Here is a 20,317-nt window from a genome sequence, read left to right as displayed (position 1 = left end):
CTTGACCTCTGAGTGAAACGTCACGGGGTTAAGGGATAGTAGATAGGAGAATTCAAAAGGACTTAGGAGAAGAGACTGCGGTACTTTAGAGAATCCGAATGCACTTTCACTATCTGACGTGTTTATGATGCGCCAGCGGACGTCATGAATGTGCGTCTGCTGCTGTGGGGAAACTATGGAAACTACAGTTTTCTATACAGCGGACTACAACATGGATGTTTAATAAGAACGAGGGACTCATCTAGAGACTCTGCACCGTGCTCTGATGCTTTATGCTTTATGAACGTGGACAACAGAGAAACATATTCTTCATGACTAAAGTTGGAATTGAAATAAAAAAGGAAAGTGAAACTTTTGCTCGTCGTCACCCTCTCCCTCCGGTCCACATTAATACAAATGATCCCAATACGTATGATTGTATAAAAATATCTTAAAATCAATACAAATGTATTTATTATAAACGTTAGTCCTTAACATCTATCACTGTGTATATCACCATTCAAACAACTTTTAAAAGTTGAACAAACCCCACACAGCTCAGTAAAGACTGTGAAATGTTGACTTTATTTGATAATTTCAGTAAAAACTAACGTTCATATTTCTCTTTGATTATAATACTGATGAACGTTCAGAAAAAACCACTTTGGCAACTTACCACATACGTTTTAAAATGCTTAATAAGCACCGTAACTTTCATGATATCATTTCTCGGTCATAATCGGTTGTTTCCGTGAACGGCCGACTGTTGAGTGACGGTTGTCACTGTCACTACCCGATCTGCAGCTCTGCCAGATCTGCAGTGCGCATGTGCGAGATGGTCCGCCATATTGGACAACTCCGGACGGCAACCCAAGATGGACACTTGACACAGTGGCTTTTGGCAAAGCTCAAAAGGAAAACTCGAGAGAGATGAGTTATTGTTATTACAACGTGACTTCACTATTATTTAACAACTCTTTTTATTGGGTTCTTTTATTTGGGGTTAAGTATATTGTCAGAATAAGTGAGAAATGGATTGGGCTGGAGTGACTTTTGCTGTTGGGACTCGGGTTTGAGCCAGTCCAGCATGAACTTTTTTATTATTTTCATGTCGATGGACACTGAATATTATGTAGTTTGAATAGAGGATTCCTAATATTGTTTGCCGAGACCAACATTAATGACCCATCAGCATTTTAAAGTATAATATCCCTGCACATGCAGCAATGACATTTCTGCTGCTATCTTTGCAAAACGAGTTAACAGTCACATGTTATCTGGATGAGTGCTGCAGAATGCCGTTTTTATAAGGGATGTTTATGTGTGTGTCTTTCATATTAAACATGATCGCTGGTAGATAGCCACAGAAGTCGTAACACAGTTTAACCTGGGCGGATCCCATTTTCCCATGGGTGGATCCCAGTTGACCCTGAGCGAATCACAGTTTACCTGAGAGGATCACAGTTTAACACAGCTGAAAACTTCTCCACGCTGCTTTCAAACTCTGAGTAAACAACGTACGCTTCACTGGGAGGCTGTCTGAAGGTGTATGTCTCAGATGGACTTGGTATCACATTAGGAACGATATTCAGTGATAAGTCGGGCAACAATAGCTGGTTTTAAGGATGTATTCGAGCGGATCACAGCTTAACACAGCTGAAGACTTCTCCACGCTGCTTTCAAACTGTGAGTAAACAACGTGTGCTTCACTTGGAGGCTGTCTGAAGGTGTACACATGTCTCGGATGGACTTGGTATCACATTAAGAACGATATTCAGTAATAAGTCTGGCAACAATAGCTGGTTTAAATGATTTATTGGAGCTCGCAATGTTTTGAACAGACATCCCCATGTCAACTCGTTTTTCTTTTTGTAGTCCTCGCTGTTCGCGTCCGGATATCGCCATCGTAACCACAACCTCACACACTAGTACTGAATGTGCATCAAAGTGTTCCTATCCAGCCAAATATACCAAAAGATTTATGTAAACGACAGAAGAAGCGATCGAAATGTGTATTTCAGCCGAAGGCCACGCCTCCACATCTGTCAACCAGTTGATCGGGGACCAGTTAATCCGGAACACCGGCTTCAAATTGTGTTTCCTGGATGAACTGACCAGGCAGAGTCCCTGTAGCTAGCTTCACAGAGCAGGTAGCAGAGAGACAAGAAGCTAGCAGCAGCAGTCACTTGACAGAGCCGTCACTCAATGTGACCACGCCCTAATTTATGCATACACTTTAAGACCTAATATAAATAAAAGGGTCGCGTTAGAAAACAATTCACTCACAGATTCATAATCATGAAGGTGGAATCTAACTATATCGATAATAAAATGTATGGAGCCAGGGGTAGAAACATGTTTTTTTCTGCTGTAAAATTGGGCATTTTAACATGGGGGTCTATGGAAATTGCTCCTTTCTGCAGCCATCGCCTATCGGCCAATAATATTGGCCAATAGGCCAATATTATACCGATACCGAAGATACCGAAGTGCCACACACTGCAGTTCATATATTATATGAACTGCAGTGTGTGGCACTTCCGTATTGGCGACCCGGGGTGGGTGTGTCTACAAAAGGTCCGGTTGTGATGGCCACGGTTCGCCACTGGAATCTAACTATATACAGAATATGTTTTTGTGAACCATCTGCATCCATCGCCTACAGTTTGCAGCATTGGGCTTCACCGTACTGCCCCGGAGTTCGCCGCTTGGCTCTGATAGGCCAGAAGTCGGTTTGATTGCATTCGGGCTCGATTGCTTTTCCTGTCTGAGTAGCCCGGATGATGTTGCATCGCAATTTTGGACATCGAATTTTAAACACCGACATTTTTGACGTCGAATTTTTAAACACCGAAATTGTGCATTCGAATTTTTTTCACTTTAATTTTTGGGATCTGAATTTTCGAATTTTTTTAACTTGAATTGTTACATTTTTATTTCACATAGGTAACTTCGGAGCAAAACAATTCAGATAGATGATTTTCAAAGTAATTATTTTCAATGCTATAAATTTGGTGTCTGATAAAATTCAAATACTTCTGTCTCTTGTTTGTTTCCATAGATTGCTTTTTATTTGAACAGCATGAAAGAAAGGCGAAATTAATGGGCTGTGATTTTAGTATTTTTAAGCAGAGGTCAATCATTTGTACGGCCCTCGGAGGATGTTGAAAAAATTGAAATGGCCTTTGAGAGGAAAAAGGTTCCCCACCCCTGATCTAAAACCTTCACACTGGCTATAAACCAATTAAAGATTGCAATTAACAATATAGGAAGAATACCAATACAAAATATATATTAGCAGATTAGATATGGTGTTAAACATAACATTGAATTAAGTGTAAACTGTCTAGATATGCGAAATGTTTCATGCATATTATCTTGAAGTTTTGAGGTGATGCTCATCTGACTCTAAACAAAAATTAAATTGAAGATCCAGGGATTGTTCCTTTATGGTCATTTCATGTTTTAAAAAAAGTTTCATTTCATTTAATCGTTTATTTGGCAGGGACAATGCACAGTAATGAAGACTTAAAACATTAAAATGTCTCAAGCGTAACAGTGCCAGATTTAGCTTTGAGCTCATTTCCATCTGCAGTCCCTCACATAAAACATTTAAGAAGTTTACATTTTACAAATATAGCAAAAACAAAATACATGATATGCAAAAAGTGCAAAAGAGCAAGAGCAGCATACACAAGTATTTATGACATGGTAATATAATATAGCAGCAACGACATATGAAGTGCAAGAGAAGATACAAGAGCTACATAAAGTGCAAGAGGAGATACCCCTGTATTAAAGTGAATTTAGCGGTGATTGCACGTCTGTTTGTTTCTCAACCATTCTTTGAGTTGACCTTTAAAACTATTGAGAGTGGGACAATCCCGTATCTGAGTTGGGAGGCTATTCCAGAAAGAGCTGCCTTTAATGGAGAGTACATTTTGTCCAAAAGTGGTCCGTCTACGGTGGACTTCACAGTCTCCTCTGGTTTCTGACCTAGTGCAGCGTCCAGTGTTTTTTTTGTGGATGAATTCCCTTAAGGGAGGGGGGCCAGTCCATCTAAACATTTATAAAAAAAATACATACATTTAAAAGACTTAAAATGGTCAAAACTTAAGAAATTGTGTTTTTCAAGGATGGTACAGTGGTGGTATGAATTTGGCTTTCTGTCAAAAACCTTGATAGCCCTCTTGTAAAGCCGTTCTATCGGTTTCAGGTTTGAGGTACAAGCAAACGACCAGTTTGTAAAACAGTATTCAATGTGGGATAGAATCATACAGTGGAGGTATGACTTTGCAGCATTGACAGTTAAGAAAGGTCTACTTTGTTTAAAATGTTGCAAGTTGAATTTAATTGTATTGGACACTTTCTTAATATGTTTCTTAAAAGTCAAGTTCGAGTCCAATATGAATCCAAGATACTTGAACTGGGAGACTAGTTCTATTTCTGCTCCGTTTAAAAACACGTTGGATCCTTCGATTTTGAGTGGTCGTTTACTGAACATCATGCATACTGTTTTGTTTACGTTTAACATAAGCAAATGTTGTTCAGCCAGTGTTGAACCTTGTCCAAAGCTTTTGAGAGACAAGATTAAATCATTTCAGTGTTCTTCCCGTGTACAAAGATGACCGCATCATCGGCATACATTTCTTCTTCTTTCGTGTAACGTTAGAGGTCCAACTCGGTGTCGTGTAGCCATGCCCGCATCTCTGGTCCTAGGTCGAAGAGGCTGGCTTCCGAGGGTGGTCTATATAAGGGGCAGATGGTGATTATATGGACAGCGGTGTGCTCAGGGTCACCGCACTCGCATGCCGCACTGTCCGCCAAGCCCCACGTCTTCATCGATGTTTTAAAGCGACCGACCCCAGTTCGTAGACGCTTCAGAGTGGTCCACTGCCGGCGCAGCAGGTCGTCTCCTCCAATGGCGCCATCTCCTGGGTCCCAGATGTAACGGTGGATTCGGGAGGGCCCGGCTGACTCCCACTCCTGCTTCCAAGCTGCTGCCAACCATGCATCTCTGGAGATGTCCTCAGAGGTGGAGTTGAGCATCTCTTGAGCTGCTTTGTTGTAGGGGTGGCGGGACTTGAGTCTGCTTGGAGGTGCTGGTGTTATTGTGGTGTTGTGCAGGATGTGCCAGTCATACTTTTGTGCCTTCCTGGCCAGGGCGAGGGTGGCAGCCTCCCGTCAGAGGCCGTGCCGGTGCTATTCCCGCGAGGACTGGCAAGAGGGACACAGGGGTAGGCTTTAAGCATCCAGTTATTATTCGGAGGGAGGTATTGATAGCCACGTCGACCTTTCTCGCATGAGGGTTTCTCCTCCAGACTGGGGCACAGTATTCCGCTACAGAGAAGACCAGGGCTTGAGTGGATATTCGCAGCGTCTTAGCGTAGGCTCCCCAGGTTGTTCCAGCGAGGCGGCGGATCAGCGCGACCCTGGATGTCACCTTGGCCTTGACTTCTTCCAGGTGTTTTTTAAAGGATAATGTCCGATCCAGACACACTCCAAGATACTTCGGGGCTTGCTGGACCTCCAGACATTTGTTGTCGACGCGCACCTCAAGTTCCCTCCTGGCTTCTCTGGTGCTAAGGTGGTATGCCGCTGGGACTGTTTTTCCGACGCTGAGCTGTAGACACCACCTTCGGAGGTATGCTACTAGTGTGCCCATGTCTTTGTTAAGACCCTCTTCCATCGCCTTCCACGTTGGTCGGCTCAGCATGATGGCAAGATCGTCTGCGTAGCCATACTTTCTGGATGCTGTATCAGGTAGGTCGTGGATGTAAACATTGAACAGCAACGGCGAGAGAACAGACCCCTGCGGTACCCCGTTCTTCAGTCTTCTGAGCCTACTGCACTGGCCACTGCTGGTCTAGAGGATGAAGCTACAGTTGGAAAGTGTCTCCATGATGAACTTCACCATGTGGCGGTCCGGTATTGTCCTCAGCAGCTTCAGGTGGAGTCCCCGGAGCCACACGGTGTCATATGCAGCAGTCAGATCCAGGTACACTACCCCAGCTTTCTCATTGTCCTGAAAGCTGTCCTCGATGTCCTGACAGAGTAGTGTTACCTGGTCTGCTGTTGATCTTCCACAACGGAAACCAGCTTATTCCCGTGGAAGCTGTGAGTCCACCACTGGCTCGATGCGGCTATGGATCATCCTCTCCAAGATCTTAAATGGGACACAGAGCAACGAGATTGGTCTGTATGACTTGGGGTCTTCTGCAGATTTATTTGGCTTCGGCAGAGCTATGACAGAGGCACGGCGCCAAGTCTTTGGGAGCTTTAATCTCTGGTAGCATGATGTATAGAAAGCACAGAGCCAGCCAGTTGTTGTTGTACTCTGGTGGATGACGAACTCCGGGTGGATGTTGTCACAGCCAGGAGATTTGCCTGGCTTGAGCTTGCTCATGGCCTCACTGAGTTCCTCTGCTGTGAATTCTCCCGAGAGGTTGGAATCGACACTGGCCGCTCCCGAGATGCAAGACACCTCACGCGATGTCAGTCGGGCAAAGGCTTTGTCAGCATCTGGGAAGCGGCCGTTCTTCAGGAGCTGGGATGCGATGGCGTTTGCTGTGACTGGGCAGCTGTGGGGTGTTGTATTTCTGCCTGTGAGCTGGTTGATGGTCTGCCACGCCTTGCGACTAGAATGGGTGAAGTCGATTGATTCAACGACCTCTGTCCATCTGGCCCTGCGGGTGATATCCAGCTTCTTGAGCAGTGCTGCTGCAGTCACATCCACCTCTTCTCTGGAGCTAGCCCTCTGGTGGTCACACAGAAGGTGGCTGCATTCCTCGTCCCAACCCGGGATGTAATTCCTGTTATAGCCACGTGGGATGGACTTCTTTGCCGCACCCAGGAGGACCTGGCAGTAGGCTGCATAGGCCGCATCCAGGTCGGCTGTGTCTGGGTCTGGCAGGCCAGCTGACCTTCTTTCAGTCTCCTCAGCATACGACTCCCAGTTGGCCTTTCGGAAGTTCCATCGCTTGACGGGTTTCCCTGGTACCGGTTCCACCAGTGATGGGACTTTAATGATGTGAGCGGGGAAACCTGTCCAGGACGCGTCTCACTGGTATCGGCTCGATACTGTGGCATATGGCGAAGGCCAGGTCCGGGTTGGTGGAGGTGTTCTAGCGTGCAGAGAAGAAGGTTGGAGGCTCCTTGGGGTCATACAGCAGCAGCGCATCAGTGTTGGAGGCCCATTCACTCAACGCCACTCCATTAGGTGTTGTGTAGTTGTAACCCCAGTCTGTGCTGACAGTTGAAGTCACCTGCATAGATGGCGGGTGCAGTTATTGGTGGGAGTGACGTCGTGGACAGCTCTGATGGTGGGGGCTTATATACGTTGACGACTGATGTTTCCTGGATTTTTGTAACCAGCCACTCGATGTTAGAGCCTGGTGGGGATTGGCTACTGGCTGACCAGCTTATTTCAGTCCAGACGAACGTTGCTACACCGTGTTGCTTGCTGTAGATGGACCCAGCGAGATGGAACCCAGGGATCTTGAGGATGTTGTCTGATGTGCAGTGTGTCTCCTGCAGGAGCAGAACCGCTGCCCCATTGGAATCAGCCAGGTGACGCAGGACTTCGAGTTTGGCGGTTGTTAGGCCCTCGACATTGAGTTGAAGCACTGACAGGCCTCGGTTTTCGACGGTCGGGATGACTGCCCGTCCGCCGGTCCTAAGCCTGCCAGCTCGACGTTTGGTTGGTGACATTAGTTTCACAAGTTGGTCTTGCACCATTTCTTGTTACTTGCAGAGGAGGTCACATGGAGGCTGTTGTCTTCTCCTCCATACATTTGCACATTCAACTCAGGACATACATTAGGCAAGTCATTTATGTACAGTGTAAACAGTAATGGTCCAAGAATGGAACCTTGTGGAACCCCAACAGGGTTCACAAGGTAGGGGGATTTGGTACCGTTGACCCAAACACACTGTTTTCTGTTAGATAAGTAAGACTTAAACCAATGTATAGAAAGTGCCGAAAAATTGAAATGAGTCAGCATTGTAAGGAGCACTTGGTGGTCAACTGTGTCAAAAGCCTTCCTGAGATCAAGGAAGACAGCACCTACATATAGGCTCGTGTCCAACATAGATTTAACCTTTTGCACAAAGACACAGTTAGCTGTCTCAGTGGAGTGGTGAGCACCAGGGGCGTCGCCTGGGGTAGGCATCCGGGGCTTTAGCCCCGGATGTTTTTTCTTTAGCCCCGGACAAATTCTCCCTCAATAATATAATACATTAACCTACTTTACCTATAGGACGGACGGCAGAATTGTAATTTCCCATGTTCAGTGAATGCAACACAGAGGCAAGACGACGCCACCAGACCAATCAGAGAGTTGCATGGAAATACACGTGTTTTATTGGCTGACAGGTACGTACCTCTCCTCTGTGACAATGTTTAAACTTTAAACTGTCAGCCCCGGACGCGGAGATTCTGAAGATGGACATTAGACATTTCTTTAATAAAAAAGACGGCAATTCTCAAGTGGTGGCTCACACAACAACCCCAGAGCCACCACCTGAACCAGGTGAACAAGGTATGTACATGTCAGTAAACTTACAAGTTATGCGAACATGTAAGCAAAGCATAAATTATAGCCACGTTGACGTTACTTTGAATCGCGCGGGTAAGCTAAACCGTTAGCAAGTAGCTATAGCTAGCCAGATATATTAAATAAACACTTTGTCATACAATCTAAATGTTGTGTTTTTTAGCGTTACTTGGTGATTTCAAAGAAAGCTCTCTGGGAAATGTTGACTTACTGTCTGTGTTCGACATGAAGCTAGAAGCTACCTTACAGTACACAGTTGATCCTGATTCCTGAGTCCTGTCGTGTTTCATAGTTAGCTTAGCTAAGCATCAACCTAGCACTGAAATATATGGATGTTATGTGACAGTATTTCTGAGAAAAAGTCAGCTGAAATGGTGGCATAGTTGCCACTGCTTTACGTGTCGACAGCATGTTTGAACGTATTTGCAGCAGTAAATATGGCTGTCTGGCCACTGACGTTGCCATAACAACACCTGCATTTAAATGTGCAACCTCTTTTTGTGACAGATTTTGCATGAAAATATAATTCTTCTGATTGATATTTCCTATTGACAGCTAGTTACTATGTGAACATTATGAGATGGACAGCCAGCTAACAAGCTTTTTATACAAATATTTCAGATCAAAGCCAATCCAGTGGGGCTCCTGAAAGGGAGCAAGGGACACTATGCTCCCAAATATTAAGCCTTGACCCCCATCTTAAAATTGATATGATCAAAAAATGATCTGCATTGTCGGAGGCCTTTTTTCCTCATTATCATGTCAAATTGTACAGCTTTCCTTTGTGTTGAATGCAGAAAGATGACTATATTAGAGTATTAAGTGAAAATGACTATATTAAAGTTTTAAGTAAATATATTAAGTGAATTACTCAAACTGCATTTGTATAGGAATGATTCTGTCCTATTGGCAGATAACTACTCTAACAGTGATATCTACAAGAGATGTCAATTTAACTATTTTCAATTGGTTAGTATTACATTTTGTGACAGTGTGGTGACACTCATTTTAATGAAGACAAATGTGTGTATCTTGAAATTCATTTATTTGACAGAGCTGGAAACTGATTGACTTACATACTTGTTTGTGTTTACCTACACAGTCATCACAGATGAGCCAAACAGAGTAGAGGATGAAGAAAGGAGAACAGGAGAAAGGGACACACAAGAAGGAGATACAACAGACAAGAACGACAATGGAGACAACAATGAACAGGAACACCAGAACAGACAAGAGTCAATGAGTAACATGACTGATTTAGGGACTGCAGATACAGGGCCAAGGCAAGGGAGACACCACTGCTTTCCATCCAGCATGTTTGGCAAAAGAGATCATTTCAACCGCAAACAGCAAGAGATGAGGGATTATTATTTCCTCCTTCCATCCCTTTTTTCTGTTTAATCTAATTACTAACAACTTCTAATAATTTGACATAGTTTATGATTTAATTGGAAAATGAAGTGTTTTTAAATAATAAACCCGTTTCTGATTCTGAGATTTATTTTTGACATATGGGTGTTGAGAGATGTATCCATATCTCTTGATGTTGCTCTCAAAGTGCACAAGATTGATGCTTTTAACTTCAGTATTTAAAAAAAGTCTTCCTGGGGGACCCCAGAGGAGGTGAGTTCCCCCCAAAATAGCACTTTGTCTGTGCTTATGTAACTCCGGTGTAGTGTCCCCTCGGCAACAGATCACTCAGAGCTGGTGATTACTTTCCTGCATTTCAATGGACAGCATATAAAAAGGACACGTGAGCTGCATTGCTTAAGAGATCCTCTCATGCTATCTCTTTTACAAAATAAGTGTCCAGTCAACAACAAATTTCAGTGATCGTATAGTGGTAGTATATTTTTCACAAGCAATGTGAAACATTAAACTTATACAAACTGGTGTACAAAACTCACATACCTGCGTTGATCTCCTGGAGTGTCTCTACTCTTTCTTCTCCACATCTCTTGTCCACCATCAGAGATTGCAAACATTTCAGAAACAGCTAGAGGTAGGGGACAAACAACTTGTTCGCTGGGCATGTCAAAAACCTCCCTGCTTTGATCAAGACTTTAGGGAGCCTTTCAGCCCCTCTAGTAAAGGGACTGGAAAGCAAGCTTTGAAAATGCAGTACCATCTACATGCTGTCCTGTTCCAGACACTGCTCTCAACCACTCAGGGCCTGCTTGAATACCTGCAGAAAGAAACAATTGACTTGGTGCAGGCAGTAGATTACAAAACAGCAGTTGAGAACACACTGAAAAGTTACCAAAGTAACGAGAAAGCACATGAGGTCTATGACAAGACCAAGGCCCTGTGCAATGATCTTGATATTCCCGAAACTGTGACACAGAGGAAGAAGCGTAGAAACATGGAAGACTTTGTAGTCGAGGCATCATGTGGAGCAATGTGAAACATTAAACATAAATAAACTGGTGTACAAAACTCACATACCTGCATTTCAATGGACAGCATAAAAGGACTCGTGAGCTGGGTTCTGGTGCTCAGATTAGCTATTGATGATCACGTTGATAAATCATATAAAACAAATAGCCAATCACACTAAAAACATGTTGCTGTGACTGTGAGCATTAAACAATTAACATTAAACTAAACAAACACAACAGAACGTTATTGTCCTTATAAAATAAAAACATACATTTTGTCCACCGAGATAATACAGGCACCTTACCCTCAAGAGATCCTCACGTGCTATGAGAATCTCCCACACTCCATTGCCGTAACAAAGCTTTTTGTTTGTGACACCAGATGGCGCAATTGTGTATGTGTGTGTGGGGAGTCTTGCAGTAGAACATTTGACTGTAGCGCCGCCACTGTGGGCTAAGCCCCGAATGTTTCCAGGTCCAGGCGACGCCCCTGGTGAGCACGAAAACAAAACTGCATTGGGTGGATGGAGCCAGTGCTTGAATTGGGCCGGTACTCACCGGTACGCAGTACGGGCACTTCTGATTTTTACCCATGTGGTACCGGCATTTTACTGAGTCATGACTCATCTATGACGCACCGCAGCGATAGACTAGAGCAGAAAAGACATCACATAACGTTAGCATTTCGAAAATGTTAGCGTGGCTTAATAATAGTGCGAAAAGACAGCGGTTGTCGCCGGACAAGGATTCCCTCTCTCCTTTCCTGCTGAAAGATGGTGAATGTATTCAGGGACGAGGAGTCATTTAACCAGCCGCCAGTAGGAGTCAGGCTTTACTTTCTTTTATATCCATAAAGAAAAAGTAAATCTGTTTACAGTTGTTTCATATGGATGTTGAGAGGTATCCACATATCTCTTAATTTTGCTCTCAAAGTGCACCAGATTGATGCATCTAACTTCAATATTTTAAAAAAAATCTTCCCAGGGGAGCATGCCCCCGGACCCCCCTAGAGGGTGTTAGGTCCACTCCCCACTTATAAAAATAGCACTTTACCACTGCACCCCCTCTAATCTCAGATGCACCCTGAGTCATTTTGTTTAAGTACAGTGAGCCTTTCTAAAATATACAGTAAAGTGACAAACCCACCAGCATTATAGGATATACTATGACTTTGAGCCAAATACTTGTTTTTGGGCTGTATAAATAAATTGACTTGAAAAAGTTGCTGATTTAGAGTACTGGCACCTTTTTTATTCCAATTTAAGCACTGAGTGGAGCGAAACCTTTATCTAAATGTTTGGTAATTATTTTTGACACCCATTTCTCAGCTATCTTAGAGACACAGGGGAGGATGCTGATTTGTCTGTAATTGGACATCGCTACCTTTTATCTCAGTATTCCGTATCAGTTATTGCTTTGCATTTACCATAATCACCATTACTTACAGATTAATTTAAGATCAATCAGTGTGCAAACTGATTAATGTTGACTTCTGTTATCATGACTCAATTACTTCAAATGATTGACAGGAGAATTTCAAGGCCTTTTTTAATGGTGTGATAAGTGCCTGAGATAACACAATTAATTCAATATAAGGAACCATCTTTTTCAACAAAACACTATGCTCCTGCTTGAGTGAATTACCAAATAAAGTAATGCTATTAACTACACTGCCCAGCTGTTTCATTGAGCATTTTTTATGAAACTTTTATTATTTCTTACCAGTCTTAAAACAATTTCCTCATAAACAGGGTTTTGTGGGGTTGATTGATCACAAATAGGCAGAAGTGGAAGAATAACTCAGATCTTGTATTTAAGTATAAGTAAAATTACCAGAGAGTAGGAATACTCTGTAACAGGAAAGTCCTGCATTCAAAATGTTACTCAAATAAAAGTAGAGCATCAAACTTAAAGTACCAAAAGTGAAAGTTCTCATTATGCAGATTGACCCATTCCAGAATAATATATTATATTATTATGTTTTGATTATAATTATTGATGTGTTTATCAAAGCTGGTAAAGGTGCAGCAAGTTTTAATTACTCTGTATACTGCAGGGTACATTGTGAATGATACTCCAGGTGCAACTAAAGTCTTATCTAAGGGTTGATTATATTTCACATCATTAATCTATTATTACGCAAAGTAACAAAAGTGTTACTTAAGTACAATATCTTAGTACTTTTTCCACCTCTGCATAAATGTAGTGGAGTAAAAGTACAATATTTGCCCCTTAATTGTAGTGGGGTAGAAGTACATCAAATGGAAACACTCAAGTAAAGTACAACTACAACCTCCAAATTGTACTTAAGTACAGTACTTGAGTTAATCTACTTAGTAACTTTACAGCACTGCAAATAGGGGAAGTAGTGAAAGATTGACTGCTGCTTTACTGATTTACTTCTTCTGTCGTTAGTCAACAATATGAAAAACATGCCATCATACGCGATGAGTGCACATTTTATTTGTTGGTCAAATCCGGCTGTGGAGTGTCACACGGCATGGCAGGGGCACACAATGCAGCGAGAAATAATGACATGTTTGCTCTGTGGTGACATCTGATGGTGAAAAATACGTTTTTATATTGAAAGAAATGACTACTAATTACAACTTTTAACAGAATATGACAATGACTTGCACTCAACTATCAATATTATTATTCAATTTTAACCTAAACTGGATTGTATTGTACTTGCAGAGGTTTAATTGCAATTCAATGTTGTCAAACAGAAGAAAGGACATTGTTACGTGATCTTTCAGTGAACTAAATCCAATAGAAAAGTAAGAACAAAAGGAGAGATTTTGAGTGGAAATGACATGTTTTTTTATGAGGATAAGCTATAGGTACTATGTAGTAGTACTGTAGGTTTAGACACCAACCAAGGTATTTTTCTGGTAACATTGTATTGATTCTTTCAGCTGTTTAAGTAAACTCTGAACATGTGACCCCGTCCTGAGTTCACAGGTAGCCAAGCAACGAGAAGAATGCAGTGTTAACAAAAAAGCATTTCTGTAGGGCACGACTCCAATTAGTTTACAATCAGGGGTGAAAGAAGTACTCAGATCTTGTACTTAAGTTAAAAGTAGAAATAGCAAAGTGTACGAATTCTCATTAACAAGTAAAAGTCCTGTATTCACAATGTTACTCAAGTAAAAGTACAAAAGTATTGGCATCTAAATATATTTTAAGTACCTATGCTCATTATGCAGATTGGCCCATTTCAGAATCATGTATATATTTTGATTTTAATTATGATCTATTTATGTGTTAATCAAGCTGGTTAAGGTTAACTAATTGTAATTACTTTATTGAGTAGCTTGTGAATTTAGTCCATATTAGTCTTATTTGAGTGTTGATCATATTGTTTATCATTAATCTATACCTGCAACGCAACTAAAGGTACTACATAAATGCAGTGGTGTAAAGTAACTAAGTAGATATACTCTAGTACTGTACTTAAGTACAATTTTGAGACACTAGCACTTTACTTGAGTATTTCAATGTTGTGCTAATTATTTCTACTCCACTATAATTTAGATGTAAATAGTATACTTTTACTCCACTACATTTATTTTTGAAATATAATCAACACTTAAATAAGACTTCAATTACAGCTGGTGTAAATCCACAAGCCACCCTGCAGTATACAAAGAAATAAAAAGATGCACCTTTACCAGCTTTGATAACACTGACCTTTTGTACAAAGGATGTGGTGTGTGCGTGCGTGTGTGGCAGCAGGAAACAACCATGTTCTTTTTTTGGATTGGCTTTCAATGTTACTGGGTCGCGATTTCCTGATAGAGGGCCACTGTTAGCCCCGCCCACAGGGCAGATAAGTAGAATCACCGATGAAAAAATAAGAAACAGTGAGAGGAAGCAGATAAATATGCAAGGAGGCTGAGGAGACACATGCAGGGAGAAAATGACTTCCTTTATGGTCTTCACTTACTACGACTGGAGAAACACACTTCAGCCCTGGTGAGTCACTGTTTGATATAGTCTTCATATTAGCATTACAACTAATTAGAAATAAGCTTACTACATAATGACTTCCTCTCGAATAACGAATTCTGATTTAAGATCCCGCAGCGTTAAATTACACTACATGTTTAATTTAAAGCCTTTTATATTATTGTTATATTCCTAAATGTCATAAGAAACATAACATTATAACATGTAGAGTGCAAGTTAAAAGTTGTTTTAGTGTATATTGGCCGCTAAATGTTACTGGTTTGTGTTTTTTTTTTTTTTTTTCCTGTAAATGCAGATTTAAATTAGTTTATCGGAGATGATGAACGGTGTATCATTATACAATGGAAAAAGGAGGAGAAAGGAAGAGGTTTTCAAATAAACTCCTCAAGCGGAAATAAACCAATAACACAGAATCATAATTCTCCATTCAACGAAAAGCCCTGCAAAGGTTTGCTACTGTCAGTGTTATAGCCTAGTGGCATAATAAGCTATTTTTTTATACTACACTTTTTGAAATCATTACTTATTTTGTAAGAATGGGTCATATCTAGAGGGATTATATGTTTGGTATGTGAAATATTAATTAAAAAAGTTATTAAATGAATGTTTTGAGGTGTAGTTACTGATCCCTAAAGTAAAAACTGCATAGCATGTTACCTCAAAAATAAATGTAAGTACTGTAGGGAGACCAAGGCAAGGCAAGGCACGTTTATTTATATAGCACCTTTCAACACAAGGCAATTCAAAGTGCTTTACAAAAAACGAAAGACATTCAGAAAATGGCATTTAAAATCAGTCATTAAAAAGAAAAGATAATAAAATAAACATTAAAAGAAAAAATACATGGATAAAAGATACAGTGCAGTCTAAGATATGAATAGTTCAATTAAAAGCAGCGGCAAAAAGAAAAGGTATTACAGGGACAGTTGTAACACTTTTTGGGTTTTCCCCAATAAGTACAAAAACATTACACTAGCCATTTTGCTATTATACATTCTCAATGTGTCAACTACTGAAACAATGTATTTAAGATGTTTCTATGAAATAAGTACAGGTTGGAAAATGTATTTTTTTTTTTATTTCAACTGTTACAACCGTCCCTGTGTACAGGGACGGTTGTAACATGTTAATAATAGTTGCCTTTTTTCACACTACATGAAAAAAAAGAGGGAAAGCTGTCCTCAGTTCTGTTCTGTTTCCGGTTATTTTTATTTTGAAATTCAGTTCCTGACGGACGCCAAAAAAGCCCGAGATTATGGAATTAAACCAATAAATAAAAGCAAGGATAATTGTGTGTTATTGGTGAGTAAATAACAGTGTGTTATTTTGAAAAGAATAACAAATTAGAAGGAAAAAAAGATTTTAAAAATACAGATTTCAGTATTCTGAGGCTCTGAGCCCCATTTATTTTCCTCACAGACGGCAACAAAAGTCCAAAATTATACGATTTAAAATAAAAGCAATAATTGTGGCTTGATATTGAGTAAGAACGATGGTAAGAACATGTTTTTATGAACCATACAGCTTCCGGTCTTCCACGACCCGAGGCACGAAACACATTACCAGTAGAAATACATTGCTTTTAAAATCGTGCTGTGCAACACGAAAAAAGGGGAAAATCGTGTTGGTGAACACGAATCAATAGATTAAAAATCGTGTTGGTGAACACGAAATGCCATGAGACTGGGTTGAAAAAGGCATACTGTAGTGTGAGTATGGGCAGCTCAATTAAAAGCAGCGGCAAATAGGTGCGTTTTTAATCGGGATTTAAAAATAGGTAGTGTTTCGGCGGACGTGCACGATTTAGGCAGTTTTCCAAATTGTTGGGGCATAATAACTAAAAGCTGCTTTTCCATGTTTAGTGGTTATTCTCGGAACAGAGAGCAGACCCGACCCAGAGGACCTGAGACTCCTGGATGCTTCATAGTGATGGAGTAGGTCGTCTACAGTGGCGGATTTAGGATTGTAGAAGATCCGGGGCTTAGCCCAGGAGTTGTTGGGGGGGGGGGGGTGCAGGGGTAAAGTGCTATTTTTTACAAGTGGGGAGTGGACCGAACATCCTTTAGGGGGGTCGTCGCCTCTTCTGGGGGGTCCGGGGACATGCTCCCCGGGAAGATTTTTTTTTTAAATATTGAAGTTACAAGCATCAATCTGGTGCACTTTGAGAGCAACATTAACCCTACCTTAATAATACCTTAAAGCGGACAAAAGGAAATGGAGAACACTTATTCATTAACACCCTTTAATGAAGCAAACCAGTGTTGTAGTCAAGTCACCAATTCATGAGTCCAAGTCACTCTAGAGTCACCACTCTTTGAGTCCGAGTCCAAGTCCGAGTCACCAAGGGAGAGTCGTAGTCGAGTCCGAGTCTGAGTCAACCAAGGAGTGTCCTTGTCGAGTCCGAGTCATCATTACCTGTGTTCGAGTCCGAGTCCAAGTCCGAGTCACAAGTCTTCATGTATTAATCTTCGTGGATATATGTGTTGAAATGTAGCTGCTCCTCTACATTGCTTTTATCCTGTCATGTTATACTAATCTGTCTATTGAACTGCAGTGAAGCGAGTTTGGCTACAATTCTTGTAATAGGTGCTATACAAATATAAATCTTATTACTAATATTAATATTATTATATATAAATAAACTATATTTAAATGAGTTACCTTTTAGAGAAGTGATTATATTTGTATACCAATATTTTTCTATGGTAAAGTTTTCGTTTTGCACTTTTATTTTGATAGTAATAAAATTGGGACTCTTATTTTGAAGGAACTTTTACCGGTTAAATCGGTTTACTGATAGCCCCAGAAAGCACATGGCTACATAACATGCACAATTACGTCATTCTGCATGCTAAGTAGCCATGTGCTTGTGTTATCGGCTGAATCTTTATTTATTGATTAGATCACGTTACTCTGATGATAGTGTTCAAGACAGAGCCTATATGTCTGAACTCGATCCTTAGAGTAATGTGTTAAGGAGCCTTTTCTTCAATATTGTTTCCACATAACGAGCATTTTGCGCTGCTCTTTTCCAATGTGGAAGCAGAATGTGTGAAAGCATACAGCACGATGCGGGGTGTGTCTAGACATCTCCAGTAGCGTGGCGTGGGAAAAAAATTAGGGGAAGCCAATAATACGTCCTTTCTTTTGGGTCGGGGGTGTGGTGGTCAATGTAATAACGTAACCAGATGAGTGATTACAGCACCCGGTATCATTTTACACACATTTGTATCAGATGCAGGATTTACACACGCCTGTTATACCGACAGGTCCGCACGCTCTCTCCAGCCGAAACTCTAATAAGCATTCATTCACAAACTAAATCAGGAGACCTTTAACGTTTTACGTCCGATTCACTCCTTTTTTCCTCTCTGTACACAGCTCCAGTTTGGGCATTGGCCTGTCATCAGATTGTATTTGTTGTTGCTGCTGTAGCGGAAGTTTAGTACAATTATTTTTGATGAAATACTCCAAATCTCCACCCTCCATAATTGCACTTACTTCAGTTGCTTGCTACTTTCTAACGGCGGTGAGAGTGGTGCAGTGGCGCTATCTATCTTCTATCGATTAGATTTATGATTCGAAAATGATAAAAGTAGGGTAGACATGTGGATATTATCCGACTGAACAAAACTTGCATTTATCTAACAGGTTCGTTTTCCACTGACCTTATTTCGAGCTATTTTCCTAAATCCTATGGTGAAATCCCATTGCGTTTTTGTCGAGGGAAGCCGAGCGCAGCTTACTTCCGGATTTTAGGACGCGTCACTGCAACACTAAATTGAAGCGATTTGATTGGATTGTGAGGCAAGGGAAGCCAGCCGCCTCTGGCTTCACTTGGCATGGCCCTGACCAATCACAGGTTGGCAGGGGCATCACGTGAGCCTCATCTGATTGGTCAATCCCTCCATTTTTTTTCACCAAGGGAAGCTAGATTCGGCTGGCCTCCTCTCGCAACAGTGAGTGCAATCTACTGTTTCACCATAACATCTAGAGGGGCGCTGTTTGTTTCACTCTTTGTAAAATACTCAATGAGAATGGGGGAGAGACGGGCCGGCAGCAACACACAGCAAAGGAGAAGTATCGAAACAAAACAAAGTGTTTTTATTTATTTATTTAAATTATAACTAGCCTACAATCCGAAAAAACAGGGGAAGCCAGGCTTCCCTTGGCCTCCGGGAGAAAACGCCACTGGACATCTCTAGACTGGATTAGCGGGGCCCAGTCTGTGAACTCGCCTCGCAGGGCAGGGAAGGCTACGCAGTACGCAGGCTAATGTCCCGCTGCGGCTGCCTCTCTGGTGGACTCCGGTACTGCACATTACTCACGAGACCATTTTTTTTTTAAGTGAAACATCCGGGGCTTTTCAGAAAACATCCGGGGCTTGAGCCCAAGTAGCCACCCCCTAGCGCCGCCACTGGTCGTCTATATACCTCGGTCCTAAGCCATTTAGTGATTTAAAAACTAGCAGTAGTATTTTAAAATCAATTATTTGGCAGACTGGAAGCCAGTGTAATGATCTCAGAACCGGAGTGATGTTGATCCACTTTTCTAGTGTCAGTGAGGACTCGAGCAGCAGTGTTCTGAATCAGCTGCAGCTTTCTGATAGATTTTTTAGTGAGCCCTGTGAATACACTATTGCAGTAGTCGAGTCTACTGAAAATAAAAGCATGGACAAGTTTTTCTAAATCCTGTTGCGACATTAGTTTTTTAATCCTTGATATATTCTATATATCTTGCATAGGGAAAATTAGTGGCAGTGTACTCATGGATGTCTTCTGCCATTCTATTCAGTTCACGTTCTCCTACTTCCTGTACTCGGTTTCCTGTCTAACCTTCAGTACAAATTTTACAAAAATATAAATGTGTAAATATGAAACATACAGGTCAATATCACCTTGCTATTGGTAGCTGAACTGTCAATACCCCAAAACATATTATAAGATATAAATACCTAATTTTGAGTTATTCAGACACAATTAACACTTATAGTTTCATGTCTTGTTCCATAAGAATAGATCATATTTGTTAAGTGTTATTATGGGAGAATTACTATTCTTGTGCTACTACTGCCTTATTAGGCCCATATTGAGCAGAGCATATTAAGACCAAAACTCATGTACAACAACTTCCTTACTTGCAATAAATAAGCACTAATTAGAGGGTTATGGAGGAAAAACTCTCAACTAATGGCTTATTACTTGTAGAATATGGTCATGTAGAATAAGGCATTAATAAGTGTTTTATAATGACTAATAAAGAGCCAATATACTACTAATATGCATGTTAATTAACAACTAGTTGATGGTTAATTTGTGTACCTTAAAGGTGGGGTAGGTCATTTCGGAGAAACCAGCTCGAGTGCACGTGCATTTTAAAATACCCAACCGGAGAAAATCTGCTACTTCCTTACAGAGCCCCTCCTCCAACACA

The 20,317-nt window shown here is 41.2% G+C and overlaps 1 protein-coding gene across 3 annotated transcripts in view; it reads left to right on the top strand.

Moving 5' to 3' along the window:
* Positions 1-1,558: 1,558 nt before the first annotated feature.
* LOC117540604 overlaps positions 1,559-20,317 on the top strand; it is a 32,727-nt gene continuing 13,968 nt past the window's right edge. The window contains exons 1-2 of one of the 3 annotated variants that reach the window (XM_034207377.1): positions 14,783-14,890; positions 16,747-16,818. In XM_034207377.1, the coding sequence (XP_034063268.1) occupies positions 14,835-14,890; positions 16,747-16,818 (128 nt within the window). In that variant the 5' untranslated portion in view covers positions 14,783-14,834. Of the gene's footprint in view, positions 1,666-14,756; positions 14,891-16,746; positions 16,819-20,317 lie in introns of those variants that run through there. The other 2 variants (XM_034207379.1, XM_034207378.1) reach the window with 2 other exon arrangements.

The sequence above is a fragment of the Gymnodraco acuticeps genome, unplaced genomic scaffold (assembly GCF_902827175.1).
Source record: "Gymnodraco acuticeps unplaced genomic scaffold, fGymAcu1.1, whole genome shotgun sequence".
Taxonomy (NCBI): domain Eukaryota; kingdom Metazoa; phylum Chordata; class Actinopteri; order Perciformes; family Bathydraconidae; genus Gymnodraco; species Gymnodraco acuticeps.
Note: the sequence above shows the minus strand (reverse complement) of the source record. Positions and strands in the feature narration are given on the sequence as shown.